The 17,674-nt window shown below is 49.2% G+C and overlaps 2 protein-coding genes and 1 long non-coding RNA gene across 4 annotated transcripts in view; 2 read left to right on the forward strand and 1 right to left on the reverse strand.

Annotated features, from left to right (window-relative positions):
• Nucleotides 1-3,076, forward strand: part of 9530053A07Rik (RIKEN cDNA 9530053A07 gene) — a 35,346-nt gene extending 32,270 nt beyond the window's left edge. The window contains exons 18-20 of the mRNA NM_001164655.1: nucleotides 856-1,239; nucleotides 2,534-2,805; nucleotides 2,910-3,076. Of these exons, the coding sequence (NP_001158127.1) occupies nucleotides 856-1,239; nucleotides 2,534-2,805; nucleotides 2,910-2,919 (666 nt within the window). The 3' untranslated portion in view covers nucleotides 2,920-3,076. The remainder of the gene's footprint in view (nucleotides 1-855; nucleotides 1,240-2,533; nucleotides 2,806-2,909) is intronic.
• A 2,461-nt stretch (nucleotides 3,077-5,537) lies between these two features.
• Gm31024 lies at nucleotides 5,538-7,127 on the reverse strand. The gene is made up of 2 exons (XR_001778069.2): nucleotides 6,373-7,127; nucleotides 5,538-6,190 (listed from the first exon to the last, which is right to left on the reverse strand). It is a non-coding gene; the product is annotated as a predicted gene, 31024 (long non-coding RNA).
• Nucleotides 7,128-7,157: 30 nt separating this feature from the next.
• Fbl (fibrillarin) lies at nucleotides 7,158-17,534 on the forward strand. Of its 2 annotated transcripts, XM_030242131.1 has the most exons (10): nucleotides 7,158-7,279; nucleotides 7,838-8,083; nucleotides 12,769-12,951; nucleotides 13,050-13,157; nucleotides 13,249-13,343; nucleotides 14,120-14,290; nucleotides 15,408-15,540; nucleotides 16,470-16,582; nucleotides 17,163-17,308; nucleotides 17,396-17,534. In XM_030242131.1, exons 2-10 carry the CDS (start codon nucleotides 8,074-8,076, stop codon nucleotides 17,418-17,420), a joined length of 984 nt encoding a protein of 327 aa, XP_030097991.1. In that variant the 5' UTR covers nucleotides 7,158-7,279; nucleotides 7,838-8,073; the 3' UTR covers nucleotides 17,421-17,534. The 2 variants fall into 2 exon arrangements, with proteins under 2 accessions (XP_030097991.1, NP_032017.2); NM_007991.3 differs by lacking the exon at nucleotides 7,158-7,279 and having other exon boundaries at nucleotides 8,013-8,083.
• Nucleotides 17,535-17,674: the final 140 nt, after the last annotated feature.

Genomic DNA, 17,674 nt, shown 5'->3' on the forward strand with positions numbered 1-17,674 from the left:
CTGCCAGGGCCATTCGTTCCGGGCCACGGGCACAGGGATGCTGAGATGTCCCCAGCACCCACCTTATCTACTCCAGTAAGTTCTTTATGTAGTGTAGTAATAAGTATCTTCATATAATTCATGTTAACAAATCACTACAAAATGTAATAGGTTAAAACAATCACTGCTTGTGTTTCTAATCTTGTGACTGCAGTTTGGGGTGGGGGTCCTCTGAGCTCATCTGTTACCTAATGGGACAGCTGAAGTGTGCTACTGTGGGCCACTAAACCTTTTGCCATCGCATGATAATACCTGAGGAGAACTGTTTTGTGGATAAAGGTGGTTTTGTGGCTCACGAATAGTCGTTATGACCTAGATTATCTTGCTGTTATAAAGATCACATGCCATTGGCCAAGAGTAGCTTTGCAAGAGCTTTTAGGATCATTCATACTTCCCCAACATAGCCAGAGTCCTTACTTACAAACTCCATAGACGGATAAAGTCTCTGCCCTCCTCATACCATGAATACAAAGCCTTGAGGACTAAAGTCCTGCATGCTTTAGAGGAACAAGTCATATTCAAGTCAAAGCAAGTGGCCTGAGCTGGGACCATTGTCTGTACCACGTGGTGACTCATCCTTCAGTGGACTAGCCCAGGCCTGTGCTCACTGTAACTGGGCACAGTCTGAGGCAGAGACAGAGTGGTGACAGGGTGGGCTGTCTCCACTCAGCCTGGCCTCTGCTGTGTTTCATTTGCAGATCACAGGCTGAGGGTCACTGAGACTCCTGGGTAGAGGACACACAAGCCATTTCTTACTGGGAACTCTAGAGTTTCCCTCTGTGTGAATGCATAGCATCCATCACTTTCTGTGCACAGGTGGACTCTTCCCTGATGTCCTCAGACTGCAGCGAGCGCTGTTTCTGCTCCCCAAACAACGGTCTGACGTGCCATGAAGCTGGCTGCCCATCTGGTCGCGTCTGTGAGATCCAGGCTGGAGTCCGGGGTTGTTGGCCAGCCAAAGGTCTCTGCACCTTCTCTGTGGGTGGCAACCTCATCACCTTTGATGGGGCTTTCAATCCTATCAGCTCCCCTGGTGTCTATGAGCTTTCTTCTCGATGCCCGGGACTCCTGAAGAATGTGCCCTGGTACCGAGTGCTTGCTGATGTCCAGCCTTGCCATGACAATGACAAGATCGTGAGCAAGGTCCACATCTTCTTCCAGGATGGCATGGTGACTGTGATCCCAAGCAAGGGCACATGGGTAAGCCTGGGCACAGAGGGCAGGGCCATCTTCCCTGGCTTTCCTTCTCCCTGTCATGATGTCCTACATCCTGTCTCCCCAAGTGACCTTGAAGTCTGTTTTCTCCATCCAGGTCTCTACACTTTTCTCTGGATTTGTACCTGTCTCTCCATGTCAGCCTGGGTCCTTCACCTTGGCCTGAGTTCTTACATTCGAGTCATAGGCTAGCTTTGCTATTGATTTTGATCCACTGGTTAGCAGTGACGGGAAACATCTGGGAAACCTAGAGATGGTCCCCAGAAGTGTCTGGACCCAGACAGTCCAGCTATACTGTCAGAGTTTCCACCTCTAGGTTTCAAATTTGTCTCTGAAGTCAATCTATCTCTCTCTCTCTCTCTCTCTCTCTCTCTCTCTCTCTCTCTCTCTCTCTCTCTCTCTCTCTCTCTCTCTCCAGGATGTGTGAATGTATCTGTGTGCTCTGGCTGTCCTGAAACTCACTATGTAAAGCAGAATGGCCTCAAACTCACATAGACCCTTCACCTGACTTTACTTCCTAAGTGCTGGGATTAAAGGGGAGAGTCCACATGCCTAGCTTTTCATCTTCATTCTTAGACAGTTGTTTCTGTTTTCATGAAAAGTACCCCCTGTCCCACCCTGACCACCTTATCAGAAACTGGTCCAACAAAAGTTCCAGGCCTGAATTCCACTAAGCCAGTTTGGCCTACCTGTCCACTTCTAGTCTTGGGGGTGGGACGCTGTGCTTAGCCAGGCTGGCAGCACATGAAGTGTTGGGATTTCTCAAGCCAATTTCCAGGCCACACGATCCCCACTAAGAACTCAGTACATAGTTGTACTGATAGCCAAGAATTATTACAATGAGAGGTTATGAAGATACGATGCAAATGGGAAAAAGAAGTCAAACACAAGTTCTAAGTCATTATTACATCCCAAAAAGTAGAACCTGAAGAGTGGCCCCAGATTCGCTCAATTGCTTCCTTGTCTGTCTGATCTGAGGAGCTTTCCCCTTACCTTCGGAATACCATGAGGATCCATCCTTCCACCCTCTGACAACAAAGAAATATTAGTAAGTTAATCTGAGAGTCATAATGCAATGGGCATAAGCAGAATAGTGAGCTGTGTGTAGACACACCCCAGCTCTCTCCCACCTGTCTGTCCCTCCATGTAACCCTCATCTCTCCCAGCACTTGCCCCTTTGCTTGAACCTTTGCTGTGCACGAGGACTCCAGCCTTGGTGATCCCTCAGCTCTTCTGTCACTCAAGTCTCACTTCTTCATTTCCCCTCCCCCTCCACCAGGTGAATGGTCTCCGCGTGGATCTCCCAGCTACTGTGTTAACATCTGTGTCTGTGAGGAGGATGCCCGACGGCTCCATGCTTGTCCACCAGAAGGCTGGGGTCACGGTGTGGCTTGGAAAAGACGGGCTTCTGGATGTGATGGTTGGTGATAACCATGCAGCCATGTTGTGTGGGGCCTGTGGAAACTTTGATGGGGACCGGAATAATGATGTTCATAAAAATCAGAAGACAATTTCAATAGAGACGTGGAGAGCACAGGACTTCTCCCCATGGTGAGGATGGAGAATGGAGGCCAGACTTTGGGAATTAGAGAAAGAGGTAGTGTGGGTGGATGCTTACTGTGCAGGATCAAGTGCTAAGTGTCTGTCTCTTGCAGTGCCAACTGATCAGTCACCACTGGCACTGAAGGCATCAAGACCTGCTCCCTCCCAGAAGTTACAGTGATTGGAAGATGCCCTGTGTGTCCCTTCCCTGTCCCTCCCCCTTTGCTGAGCCACTGAGGCAAACCTGAAAGCATCGAGTAAATAAATACCTAGACACAGAGTGTGTGTCTCCTGCTGTCTCCCCAACTTTCTCCCCGCTGTGGGGGACATGGATGGTGACAAGTCCTTATTAGAAGACAAAAGGTGCATGTGTGGGTACATGAGCAGATGAAGGGTCAGATGGCCAGAGTGGGAGAGACATGGGAGACTGAGAGCCACAGATGGATGGTTAGAGACGTGGATGGATGGATGGATGGATGGATGGATGGATGGATGGATGGATGGTTGGATGGATGGATGGATGGATGGATGGATAGATGAGTGGATGGATGGATGGATGGATGGATGGATGGATGGATGGATGGTTGGATGGATGGATGGATAGATGAGTGGATGGATGGATGGATGGGAGAAGAGGTATAAAGGTGGAGAAAGAAAGACAAGCAGACTCTGGCCTCACCGTTTATAAGCCTGGTGAGTCGCCCAGTCTCTCTCTGACCTTTAAACAGAATGAGCTCTCATGGAGTCTGAGTGAAGATTAGTGTAGGAACCCTGCAACAAGAAAAATGTGAACAGAGATGACACTAAGAAAATGAATCAGTTCTTTTCTGTTTCTATGAGAAGACACCATGACCACAGGCAACTTATAGCAAAAAAGATTTTCTATTGGTTTATGGCTCCAGAGGGGAGAAGCGTAACAGGAGAAGCAGTATACCATAGGAGGCTGAAGTGGGAAGCTGAGAGATCACATCTCAGCTGCAAATACAAACAGAGAAACAGGAAGCTGGGCAAAGATCTCATCTCTCAAAACCTGTCCTGGGGAGGTACTTCCTCCCACAAGTCTGCTTCAAACAGCGCCACCTGCTGGGAACCAAGTGTTCGAATTCCTGAGCACATGAGGGACATTCCCATTCAACCCACCACGGAGAACATAGGAGAGTTCAGAGAGCCAGGTTTAAAGAGAACAAGGTCGTGCTGCATCACGTGAAGTATCAGAATAAGATGACACCACTGGTTTGAGTCCTTACTGAGTTTCTGGTGGAATGATGGAGGGGTAAATATAAAAATGTATGTCAAGAGTTTTACTGTGAACCATCCAGTCTCCTCAGCTTCTAGGATGCTGGGGCAGTGTGACTGGAGAGTTGGGCGTCAGTTCTACAATTTGAGTAGGAGTGAAGTTGTGTGATTGATAGCAATGGGGGCAGTGTGGTCCCAAGTGGGTAAGGCATGATGAAGAGGTAAGCAGGTCAGTGGGTCGATGGGCCTGATGATGCCTGGAACTTCCCCACTAGAGGCGTAAGGTTGAGAGACAGCCTGGGATGGGTGGAAAATGGGATACACAGAGCTGAGCTTCCGACTGGGCTGGAGTTTGGGGCAAGTTAAAATCACAAACAGGGGGCTGGAGAGATGGTTCAGTGGTTAAGAGCGCTGACTGCTCTTCTGAAGGTCCTGAGTTCAAATCCCAGCAACCACATGGTGGCTCACAACCATCTGTAATAAGATCTGACGCCCTCTTCTGGTGTGTCTGAAGACAGTTACAGTGTACTCACATATAATAAATAAATAAACCTTTTTTAAAAATCACCAACAGAGTAGACATAACTTGGAAATTGATAGTTCTGGTGAGGGAAATGAAAGCACAGCCTAGTAGCTTTCAAAATTACTGGCTTAGCCAAGAGGCAGAGAGTGCAGGAAAACTCTGCTAATTAAGGTTGAAGTCCACCATTGACCGGAGAGCCTTCTGGAGCTCAGCGAAATATGGAGGACTCCCTTCATTGGCAGGGATTCTCCTTCTCTGACCTTGCATGGGAAGTTCACACACACACACACACACACACACACACACACACACACCCCTCTACCTGTGGAATATCACATAGCCTAAGCTCAACTTCCTTTCTCCTGTGAAGAACCTGGTTAGCTAGCACCCTAGATTCCTGAAATGCTTCCCCATGCTAATGAGACATTTCGGTACCTTAAGCCTTCAGCCAGTGATGTTTGCCCAACCTGGATGATCCTATGCCCAGTCTCCAAAATTATATAAGCCTTGGATCACCCCAAGTAAAGTTGATCTGTCTCCCTGCATCTGGTGGTGGCAGTGCCACCCTTCACCATATGTACTCACAGGGCTTCTGACACACACCCCACCTTGTGGACCAATATGGCTGGACAATCCCCAAGGGTGGAGAGAGTCACAGAGAGAAAGGGCACTGAGGAGAGTGAGGATCCAATCTTATATTCTAGCTTCATTCTGTTGCTATGTCCAATACCATGGCCTAAGCAACTTAGGAGAGGTAAGGACTTTACTGCATTTTGCAGGTTGCCATCAATTACTGAGGAAAGTTGGGAACCCGAGCAAGATCAGAGTAGAAACACTGGAGGAGCATTGCTTGCTGGCTCCTTCCAGGCTTGTGCTTACCGAGTTTTCTTATACAGCCTACAACCACATGCCTAGGAATGGTACCACCCCCAGTGGACTCTTCTAGGACACTCCATCCCTTATCAAGTTGATCCACAAAAACTTCACCTTAAGCATAACCATTTAATTCCTTGTCCCCCAAAGTCTTGTGTGAATGTCATAATTTAAAACACAGTCAAACATTTAAGTCTTTAAATTTTTTCAGCAGTCTAAAAGTCCAAGGTTTCTTTAAAAATTCCAAGCACTAGTGCAGGGCTCAGCCCTATATCAGTCCCACCAGCACCCAAAAGCCTGGGTAGTCCAGCTTCTCCAACTCTGCAGTCCTCAGCACACAGCTTGTCTCAGGTTTAACCTGGTTCCACATCACACCTGCCGCTGTTCTTGGTGGACATTCAGCAGTCTTGGCATCTGCAGTAACCTGGGACCTCCTTTGTAATTGAGGCCACACCTTCACGAGTGACCTCTCCACAGGGACTCTAACACCGCCATATGTTACCAAATCTCAGCTGCTCTCCACGACCCCTCTCATACCTTCACAACTAGTACTTCCTAGCTGACTCTTACATAGTACTTGCCAAGTTCAGACCTTATTGAACTTTTTAAATAAATAATAATAATAATAAAAATAGCCAGGCAGTGGTGGTGCACGCCTTTTATCTCAGCACTTGAGAGGCAGAGGCAGGCGGATTTCTGAGTTTGGGGCCAGCCTGGTCTACAGAGTGAGTTCCAGGACAGCCAGGGATACACAGAGAAACCCTGTCTCAAACAAACAAACAAACAAACAAAAAAAAAAGAATGAAAGAAAGAATTTAAATTAATTTTTTAAGAAATCCTAGGAGCTTGGGAGGTATCTCAGCAAGTAAGAAATCTTGCGCTGAGCAAGCATGAGGACTTGAGTTCAAATCCTAATGCCTGTCTTAAAAAATTGAAGTGGTCACCTGTGTGTCTGTAACACCAGGGCTGGGGTGGTAGTGGTGAGACAGGGGACTTTCTGGCCACCAGCCTAGCTCCGGGTTCAGTGAGGATCCTAAATCAAGAGAATAAGAGAGAGGGTGATAGAGCAGAACACCGTACATCCTCCTCCATTCTCTGCATACCTGCATGTGTGTGGGCACACACACACTCGTGAACACATACACACACAATGTGTAAGCACTAAAACATTTCAGTGTCTTACAGGCTTGTAAGAATCCCCTTTAATGCTTATTTTGTCTAAAACAAAACAAAAACCAGTGCTGGATGCTAGGGTGATTTGTCACCCTGGCAACCATCCAGCCCTTCCCTGGCACTTGGCTGCCTTGAATGACTACCATCCAAGCAAACCCCTCTTGGCAGCCAGCTGGTCTACTGTCATGGCAGCCTGGCAGCTCTTGAATGCTCCACAGACACCTCCAGGAAGCTATACTGCATGGACCACCACTTAATGCTAAAAGACAACTCCTGCTCTAGGAGGCACTATCCTGGCCCTGACTATCCCCAAGAGTTTAACATGGACTTTTTGCCATCAGAAGCCTCTATAATCCTTGGCAGCCACTTCACCAAGGCCAGAGGGAAACCATTTCCCCTGGTAACCCAACAAAAAGTCAGCGGTTAGTGCAAATGATCTTTCAGTTGCACGGAAGGCTGTAAGTTCTGGCTATTAGGACGCTTCTTCTGGAGACCGGTCGCTCCTGTGCTGCCTCCTGGTGGTGCAACATTAACACTGGGCCTTCTGCAACAGTTGTTGCTCGACTGATGTGATCTTTATCAGTAGGGTGGGCTGAATTCATGACCTGAAGAGGAGGAACAGAGGCAGAAACAACTGCAAACCAGCAGTGGCCTGGGAGCAGCTGCGACAACATTTGGGTGAGTGAAGATTTCCAGTAAGAGGCCAGGGGTAGAGAGCAGAAGCAGTGAGATGCCTGTTCTTCGCTGTAAAGGAGGGAGCTCTTTGAGCGGAAAAGGAAAAGGAAGGAGAAATAGAAAAGCGAAGTGTACCATAGGAGATCCCGAGTTCCAGCTCAGCCTGGACCCCACTGCAAAACCCTGTCATAAAATACAAACCTCAACAACAAACAGAAACATAAGGCTGTGCTGGAGAGATAGCTCAGCTGTGAAGAGAACATAATGCTCTTGATGAAGACTCAGGTTCGGGTCTCAGCACCTATTTGGCGGCTCACAATTAATTGCCGGTAACTCTAGTTCCAGGGGATCTGACGCCTTCTCCTGACTTCCATGGCGTATGCGTGGTGCACAGACAGACGAATATGCAAGCTAAACACTTCTAAGGATAAAATTTTAAAAATTTAAAGTCTTTGAAAAATAATAAATTTTTAAAAATCGGTATAACCCCTGATTCCTGGAGTGCTAGCATAAGTGAGAGGAAAAGTCGCAGCGCACTTGTGATAAAATTTGCCACTCTAGGAAAAAGTGAGGAGCGTAGAGACACGACAGAGCCGGAAAAGGATTCAGAACTCCCACCCAAGGGGCCGACTCCGACTTCCGGGAGACGGGACGCGCGTCTAAGGGGCGTGGTTACGCGCTTCCGTCACTCGCCGTGCGTCACCGCGCGCAGGCGCTCCTTTCCACGTGCGAAAGCCTGAGACTCGTGGAGTCGGGGACGCCGCAGGTTGCCTGAATCGCGCGACCAGAACGCAGTAATGAAGCCAGGTAAGGACCACGGTGCGGGCAGGAGTCGGGGGCTCTAGGCGCGGCGGGCGGGGACCGCGGCCGCTCGGGGCCGGGGGATGTGGCCGTGAGCTCGGCTCACCGGCCGGCCTACAAGCTTGCCGCCTCAGAGCGGCCGGTGCGGCCCTCCAGACCCTGACCCAGAGTTGGGGCTTGGATCTCCGAGCATTGCTTTAGGGGATCCGACTTGGGTCGCAGATGAAAGGGCCCCTGTCTCCACCCCAAGCCTTCCCTGTTGCCGCCGTCACCCACTGTCACTCCCTGTCAACGATACCTTGGTCCCCAACCCAGCTTCCCCCCGGGTAAATGAGGATCTCCGGCTCCGTGGTGTGCGGCGCTCGCGTGCACAGGCTGGCGCTCGCCGCGCTTCCGGGAGGGGCGGGACCCAAGGCTTGTAGGAGTAGAGGCTCTGGGGACCTGGGAGTCCCTGCTCTGTAGTGAGAGCGACTTTACTAGCCCGGCTATTAGCGGGGTAGGTGATTGGAATTGAGAGGGGTTGGTTTAGGTTTGGATTTTGAGAGCGTCTTGTCACGTGATCCTAGCTGGCCGAGATCCACCAGCCTTTACCTCCAGAGTACGGGGATTAAAGGCGTGCGCCACCACGGCTGGCCTGACAAATGTATCCATCTCACCTATTTCCCGCGTTTTTTTCTGATGAGCCCACTGTATGGTGGATGATGGCGAGAGTTCTGGCTTTGACAATAGAAAGTTCTCGTTTCTCTCTTGAGTTCTTAATGGATAAGTGGTTTTCTTGGTGATAGGTTACTCTGGGCTGTCAATCCTAGCACTCGGAAAGCGGAGACAGTTAGATAATGAGTTTGTAACACCAGTCTGTTCTACATTAGTCGTGATAGCATGAGCTTTTCCTGTTGCCGAAGGATCAGTTTTCACCACTGCAGGTTTTTGTCTGGCGTGGACACACATGTTCCTGTGGACAGATGGAGAGTAAGTCACTGCAGGCGATAGTGACCCATCTCTCCCTCCCAGACATGTTGAATATCTATCTGGGGCTCTGTTCTGGATGTCTGGGGAAGTAAGGTGGAGGGATTGCTAGTCTGGATGTTCTCCTGGCATCCTGTGATTTGTGCTTTCCCCTCAACCTTTCTCCATCACACGATAGAATGAGAATTGTTGAACAGTCGAATCTTCTGTGACAGTTTGTGTCTTGAATACGAAGCAGCTTTGGGGGAGATTGTTTTAAACAGAGGTGTGCTACAAAGTATGGTGGACGATTCTCAACAAGGTCCTTTATTTTCATGTTTGTGTATTGAAATGGCATCTTATTGTAATAGCCTAGGCTAGCCTCAGACTCGGCTTCCCAAGTGGCTGGGTTGCAGGCATGTGATTGCAGCAGTTGCTGGAGTTGCTAGTTTGGAGGTGGGGAGACTTGTAGAGAAAAGCAGATTCTAAAACAGCAGACTGTGTGTGAACATAAAAGTCTTGTTGAGTAGTGAGTCCTTTCGGTTCATTTTCCTCAAAACCCCAGGACCAGAAATGGATCCTGATAACACATTGAGTATTATGTGTCTGAGTTGACCCTGCTATCTACCGGTCGCCATGAGGATGCCAACAGCTTGCCAGATCTCTGTTCTGTCAGGCCCAGGGTTGGAGCTAGTGGCTCTTCTCCTCAGTACTCTTGTGTATACAGTTCCTTGATTTTTCTATCATTCCCATAGACCTTTGCTACTTTAGGGTCTTGAGTAACAGTAGCATAGCCATCCTCCCATATGAGCTACAGGACACCATTCTCTTCTGAATGAAAACAAGTGGTTTCTCTGAGGCAGAATCCAGGGCTGTGGATATGGCTCAGCTGATAAAGTGCTTCCTGGCATTCGGGAGACAATAGCTTTATTCTCCTGTGCTACCTAGGGATAGGTGTGGTGGTGAACATCCATCTTCCTGCCTTCGAGGTGGGGGGGGTCAAAAATTCAGATTGATCAACCATTGCAGCTGGAGACCCTGTCTCAAGGTCATCGGCAGACGTTTGCTGACTGATTGTTGGTGTCAGCATTGGATTGTGCTGAGATGCTGTAACCAGAATAATTACAAAGCCTTTTGTGCATTTGGAACTTGTGGGTGCCAGTGAGACTGACAGTTAAATGTAACGTGACAAGAAGTGGGCTGAGTCTGTACCACTTAGTCAGACACCCAAGTGCGGGAGTGCTGTGCCTGCCTGCGGGAGCTGGGAAGAGGGGCAGCTCGCATGAGATTTCAAAGCCTGCCATTTGCAGATGGGGGACAGCCTGGGTTGATGAATCTCAATTTAGGCTATACATTAAGGTCCTGCAGGGAACTCAAAAAGGAAAAAAAATGCCCTTCTCAGGGAATCGTGGTCAAGAAAAGAATTCTGATTTTGTTGTGGATAGTGAGGTAGGGAGGGTAGAGATGGGGCTTGGGGGTGTCTGAGAGTTTTGAAGCTGAAACTTAACTTAGAACTGGGCGTGGTGGCACACGCCTTTAATCCCAGCACTTGGGAGGCAGAGGCAGGCGGATTTCTGAGTTCTAGGCCAGCGTGGTCTACAGAGTGAGTTCCAGGACAGCTAGGGCTACACAGAGAAACCCTGTCTTTAAAAACCCAAAACAAACAAACAATCAAAAACTTAGTTTGAAATAGATACCAAGTTGCACAGGGTTTTTTGTTTGTTTTTGAATTCTGGGGAGTTGAACTCAGGGCCTGGCCTATTAGAGCTGCAGTGCCCCCCCCCCTCAAGTGAAGTGTGTTAGAAAGGACAAAGAACAAGCAAACAAAAAGTGAAAAGAACAAAGTTTTTTTTTGTTTTGTTTTGTTTCAAATACCATTAGGAGTACTGTTGCAGTGGCACACTCCTTTAATCTCAGCACCTAGAGGAGAGCCTGTGTGTCCTTGAGTTTGAAGCCAGCCTGGTTTACCTAGGGAGCTGCAGATTAGTCAGGATAGGTAGTGAGACCTGGACTCTGAACACAGCTAAAGGAGGCTGAAAGTGAAGAGCACTGGCTGCTCTTTCAGAGGACCCGGCTTCAATTCCCGCATAGCAGCTCACAACTGTCTGTAACTCCTGCCCCAGGGGATCTGACACCCACATACAGATAAATGTGCAGGCAAAACACTAATGTTCACAAAGTTTTTAAAAGGTGGCAATAAAGGGTTTGTTTGTTTTTTGAGACAGGGTTTCTCTTTGTAGCTCTGGATGTCCTGGAACTTACTCTGTAGACCAGTCTGGCCTTGAACTCAAACATTCGCCTGCCTCTCCCTCCCAAGTGCTGGGATTAAAGGCATGTGCCACCATGGCTGGCCTGGCAATAAACGTTTTAAAAACAAAACAAAACAAAAAAATGTTTGATGCTGTCGATGGGGTATAGTTACAGGACTGAGACAAAAATTTGAGCAGGTTTTTACCTGACAGTTTACATCCAGTGAGATCATTTTGAACCACCCCTAATCTTCAAGCTGTGTTATCAGATAAACTTTTAAATAAATATAAATATATATATACACACACACATACATACATACACACTGTAGCTGTCTTCAGATGCACCAGAAGAGGGCATCACCATTACAGATGGTTGTGAGCCACCATGCGGCATGCTGGAATTGAACTCAGGACCTCTGGAAGAGCAGTTAGTGCTCTTAACCACTGAGCCACCTCTCCAGCCCTCAGGAAAACTCTTGTGTCCCACCTCCAATAATACCAAAAAGTTTTTGGGAACCATCATGAAAAAGCTAAGGTAACAGCATTGGGTCCAGTCCCACTCACTGCTCTGTGGACAGTGCTTGCTTTCCTGTAGCTGGGGGTAAGGGGCAAGCCCTTGAGCACTCTTCTACTGAGCTGCACCCCCAGCCCCACCATTCTTTTTTTGAAGCAAGGTCTCATCATGAGCCCCACTGGGGTCTCCTGCCTCCACCTTGTAGAGTACCGGAGTCCCAGGCATGGTCTGCTACACCTGGGGTTAAGGCCAAGCTGACGTACTGGTGTGCTCTAGCCTGCCCATCTAGACTAGTGCCCATCCTTAAGAGGACAGTTTGGGGGTTTCCTTAATTTCCCCCCTGTGCGGGGAGGAGTATTGCAGTCTTGAGCAGAGCTCAAGCATCAGACTCGGGGGCACTTTTATCCAGAGGTCTGGAAGATGCTGTGAGGGCATATGCGTGTGCGGGGCTCACTAACACAAGGGATAAAATGAGTTGTGTGGCGCTGTCCCAAGAAAACTAGAATATCTGCATTCTACCTCACCCCTAATTAAAAGCTCTGTGGCGTGTTCTGCCTTCAGCGGCCCTGCGCTGATGTACCTCATAAGGCTGTAGTGCTGGGCCTGTAAACACAGTACTTGGCGAGTGCGGCAGGAGAACCGGGATCCATGTGGTGACTTCATTGCCAGCTTAGGGTACTTGATACCATTTTTCAAGAAAACTCTGGTTGGGTTTAGTTTTCTGGGATTCGTTTCTTCACTTCTGGGAGGTTCCCGTTTATCCGTCTGTGTTGTAGAACTGAGGGTCACTTCCATTGTTGATTGCTGCGCCTCCTTTATGTGTCCATTCTGTGGTGGACATCGGGTGGGTTCTGGGTGTGGAGGACATTTCCCTGAGCACAGAGCCTGTGCCTTGCTGATTTCTCACATTTGTGGACCTGACAGGTAAGGGTCCTTCTTAAGCTCCTTTGCCCTGATCCCCATTTCCATTTCTGCTACAGGTTTCAGCCCCCGTGGGGGTGGCTTTGGTGGCAGAGGCGGCTTTGGTGACAGAGGCGGTAGAGGAGGTGGAAGAGGAGGCCGAGGAGGCTTTGGCGGTGGACGAGGAGGCTTTGGCGGTGGAGGTCGAGGTCGAGGCGGAGGGGGTGGTGGCTTCAGGGGACGAGGAGGTGGCGGTGGCCGAGGTAAGTGAGGTTGACATGGGGGTTGGAGCAGGTTCTCGAAGGATGAAGGGAGGGAAGATGTGGGGGCCTCCCTCTCCTACTGCAGCTCTCTCTTACAGGTGGGGGCTTCCAGTCTGGGGGCAACCGGGGTCGAGGTGGTGGCCGGGGAGGCAAGAGAGGAAACCAGTCAGGGAAGAATGTGATGGTGGAGCCGCATCGTCATGAAGGTGAGTGAGGCAGGCAGGGAATTGGCTGAAGCCAGAGGTGGGCCATGGCTGCACTGTCCCCAGCCACACTCTGCTCTCCTCCCTTCACCAGGTGTCTTTATCTGTCGCGGAAAGGAGGATGCCCTTGTCACAAAGAATCTGGTCCCTGGAGAGTCTGTGTATGGAGAGAAGAGAGTCTCTATTTCAGTGAGTCCAAGTCCCAACTGATAGCGTTGCCAGTCTTCTTGCTGTTATGGATGTCTTGATGTATAAGTCAGGCTGTAGCCTCAGAGCTGTCCCAGTTCCCAGCTCCATACTAAACTGTCCTTGTAACCTGCCTCTGGTCAGGTACTGCCTGTTCCTTCTGATGAGGCTCTGTGACATCGCCCACTTGTCTAAGCGGTCCTCACTGCCACAGCCCTACCTCTCCCATGTCCTTGTCTCTGTGGCCAGACGTCAGCCTCCTTACTCACCTCCCACACTGTGCCTTGAGTGTTCTTCCCAGGGTGGTGTGGGTGGCTCCCTCTCCACCTCCATATCTGGTTCAAACGTGTCCACCACCCTCCTGGTCCGTGTTCTCTTTTTCACATTCTCCTTGCCCTGTTCTGGTTTCATGTCCTCTCTCCTTGTGTGGTCTCTATAGCCTGTCACCATCTCCTGTGTCGGTTTGTACTTAGTTCAGTGAGTACTTCTCTCTCAGGGCAGGATATGTGTCCCGTTCACTGTTGTTCCAGCACTTGTGTGTGCCTAGTGCCCAGTTCCATCTTTCACTTCTGTATTTACTTTCTGTTGTTCCCTCCCCAAGTCAGCAGCCTTCATGAGAGAGCAGGGCAGCTTCAGTCCTGGTCTCTGCTATACATCTGCATTTGGTTCTTACTTAGTGATTTGACTGCACAGTTTCTTTTGAGGGTCCTAGGGTTACCAGGAATGGTGTCCTGCACAAGAACCCAGCACTGATTCTGTCCCCATCTCTCTTGGCTCAGGAAGGAGATGACAAAATTGAGTACAGAGCCTGGAACCCCTTCCGCTCCAAGCTGGCAGCAGCTATCCTGGGCGGCGTAGACCAGATCCACATCAAGCCAGGAGCCAAGGTGCTCTACCTTGGGGCAGCCTCAGGCACCACCGTCTCCCACGTCTCTGATATTGTCGGCCCGGTGAGTGGACAAGTGGTGGAAATGAGGGAGCTGGGCCTGGCCATTTCCCTGCACTGTGTGATGTCGATGGAGCCAGACTCATCCCTCATTCTGTGGCAGGGACAGCTTGAAGCAGAGCTTTTCTTTCAATACCACTCCTGGGTTCCTGATTTTCGTTGTGAGCCAGAGAGTGTAGTCAGTGTTAAAGTAACCCAGAGGTAGGAATGTAAATACCAAACAGTTTTGGTAGAAAATTTTATGTCCAAGGGTTAAAAGTGGTGATTCAGTCATTGGTTGCCACATAACCATGAGGACCTGATTTTGACCCTCAGAATCCACTTTTACAACAAAGCAGGTGTGGCAGTATGCCCTCATAGTGACAGCAGGAGAGTGCAGTGGCAGGCCAGCCTCTGGTGCCTGCCCAGCCATCAGCGCATGAAAAACCTTGTCTCAAAAATAAGGCGGTGGTTTTGCCTTTCATCTCAGCACTGGGGAGACAGAGGCAGCAGATCTCATGAGTTCTCGTGAGGACAGCCTGATCTACACAGTGAGTTTCAGGACAGCCAGAGCTACACAAAAACCCTGTCTCAAGGAAAAAGAAAAAAGGATGGGTAGAGTTCCTGAAGGATTGTCGCTTCACACTGTCCTCTGGCTTCCACACAGACAAAACAATGTCCCCCAAATGTAGTTTTTTGCCCTAGCCCCATCCAGTATTGGGTGTTGGGCCTAGGGCTTCTTGAAAGGCTAGGCAGGTGTGCTAACACTGAGTTACAGTGAGCTTATGTTCTTTGTGGCAGTATAGGATCCCATATTTCAAGTACTGGTCCATTGCAAATGCCATGAGCTCTGTTCCTTTGTCTCTAACTACCCTGGATGCGGGATTTTTACCTGTGTTGGGAGCCTGGGCTTGTGGGTCAGATAAATTGGGATCTTAAAGCTTTGCTGCTTATGAATAACCGTGGCTCATGACTTGTCTCTGGGACCATTTATTCATCTGGGCTATAGACATAATGATAGTTATTTCAAAGCAGGGTTTTGATTGCTGGTATGAGAACCTGCTACAGGAGGGGCGCAAGCACGGTGTTAGCAACTGTGCTGGAGCACCAGTGTGTGCTCACAGATGTTTGCTTAATTTTAGGATGGTCTGGTCTACGCAGTTGAGTTCTCCCACCGCTCTGGCCGTGACCTCATCAACTTGGCCAAGAAGAGGACTAACATTATTCCTGTAATTGAAGATGCTCGACACCCACACAAATACCGCATGCTTATCGGTGAGGGCCCGGGAGTGGCCCCGGGGAGGATGCTGATGGAGCCTGACTTAGGTGGAGTTAGAGTGGCGAGCAGGCCTCTTCACTGCGGCAGTGTGAGGACCTGCAGGTGGAGATTGTGTCCAGGATCAGTTTTGTTCCCCTCTAACACTTGGCGCCTTTTTTACACTGCCCTGGTTTGTGTTTTAAAGCCATTGTCTGATGAGATTCCAGCCCTGACCACAGCAAGTATAACCCAATGGCTTTGTTTTTTAAAAACACCTCTAAGGTCTAGTATAAAAGTAGAGAGGGTGTGAGTTCTCCCAGAGGTACTCGGTACTTGTCATTGCTTTTCCAAATCCTTAAAGGGCGTTTTCACTCCATCACACTCTTTGTTGTAGTTTTAAGTCACGCTACCTTAAAGCATTACCTTTCCATTGCACTGTTTGGTTTGGTTTGGTTTGGTTTTTATGGGGTTTTGGTTGTTTGGTTTGGTTTTTTATGGGGTTTGGCTTTGTTTTTGGTTTTTTTCCTGTGCATTTTCTCAGTGCACCTCTGGTCCTTGTCATCTGACAGCCCTGCCCACGACTCGTCTTTAACTGCTCACATTTACTTGTCTTTTTGATGACATGTCTGTCTCCCCCCAGACCCGGGAGGATCTCGAGGGCAGGGTCCGGGTCTGACTCGTCTCTGTGTCCCCCACGCCCAGCCCAGGGCTGGCCACAGAGTAGGTGGCAACCATTGGTTTACAACAGGAGTGGATGAGTGATGTGACTTTCGTGTTCTGGATCCACCTTTGGGGTGCTTTGGAGGGAGGCTGTGTGGTGGGGGGTAAGACTGGAGGCAAGAGAGTCCCAGGAACCTGGTGGTGAAGGAGCACAGGCCCTGTTGGGAGGCTCTGGGGAGCTCTCTGCTGCCTTGTTTGTAGTAACCGCTGTCCCTTTTTTCCTTAGCAATGGTGGATGTCATCTTTGCCGATGTGGCCCAGCCAGACCAAACCCGAATTGTGGCCCTGAACGCCCACACCTTCCTGCGGAATGGAGGACACTTTGTGATTTCCATTAAGGTATGGGTCTTGCCATGTAAGGTTGAGTAACCCTAGAGTGTGGTGTGGGTGCTTTGTCTCTGTGGCTGAGCAGGTTATGGCGCCTTAGCCTATCTGACTTGTTTATTAGTCCTCCTTATGGCTGAAATAAAGACTGATAGCTGCTAAGCATTTGGAGCAGATTGTGGGGTACAATATTAACTGCAGCAGGTACATTTTTCAAAACATTTTAATTTTAAATAGGGAAAACTCTCGCGCATCCTCACCATGTTCAAAACTGGCCAACCTATTGCTACACTTGTTTTTGGGTTTTTTTTTTGTTTTGTTTTGTTTTTGTTTTTTCAAGACAGAGTTTTCTCTGTATAGCCCTGGCTGTCCTGGAACTCAACTCTGTAGACCAGGCTGCTATTGCTACATTTGTTCTGTTTTTGCCAGCTGGGCTTCCAGGATATGGAAGAAAATTCCTGACCTTAAACACTGCCTTAGATAAATGAAATAACCTGTTTCCAATGTGAGCCAAATTAAAACTTCTTTAATGAAGTTAGAAAATTGGGAAAGCCTGGGTCTCCAAATCTGTAACTTAGTCCTGACTCCTTTCTAGGCCAACTGCATTGACTCCACTGCGTCAGCAGAGGCTGTGTTTGCATCTGAAGTGAAGAAGATGCAGCAGGAGAACATGAAGCCGCAGGAGCAGCTGACGCTAGAGCCTTATGAGCGAGACCACGCCGTGGTTGTCGGTGTGTACAGGTGAGTGTCACAACAGACCTCTCCCTTACCTGTGGCCCTGAGAAGCCAAAAGTGGTTACAACTCGACCCCCTCTGATTTCCTCACAGGCCACCTCCCAAGGTGAAGAACTGAAACTCAGAGCTGTCTGGATTGAAGAGATGTGTGTTGTTACTGTTGCACGTGTGGCTTGTGATTTTTTGGGGGCGGGGGAGTTGTTTTGTTTTTCTATTAAAAGACTCATCTGTCTCCCCTGTCTGGTGCCTATTGCTAAGTGGCCTCGAGACGCATGCGCCCTTGATCAACTTTGTGTGCTTCGGGGGGTGGTGCCTGGAAAGTTTCATCCGGTCACATGGTGCATGCTCCATTGGTGGCTGCTCCGCACGTGC

The sequence above is a fragment of the Mus musculus genome, chromosome 7, assembly GCF_000001635.26.
Source record: "Mus musculus strain C57BL/6J chromosome 7, GRCm38.p6 C57BL/6J".
NCBI classification, from domain to species: domain Eukaryota; kingdom Metazoa; phylum Chordata; class Mammalia; order Rodentia; family Muridae; genus Mus; species Mus musculus.

Excerpts from the sequence above, each read along its gene's own strand:
- Fbl (XM_030242131.1), top strand. Across the intron at positions 13,158-13,248 it reads GGAGCCGCATCGTCATGAAG|GTGTCTTTATCTGTCGCGGA; the intron begins GTGAGTGAGGCA and ends TCCCTTCACCAG. Across the intron at positions 14,291-15,407 it reads TCTCTGATATTGTCGGCCCG|GATGGTCTGGTCTACGCAGT; the intron begins GTGAGTGGACAA and ends GCTTAATTTTAG.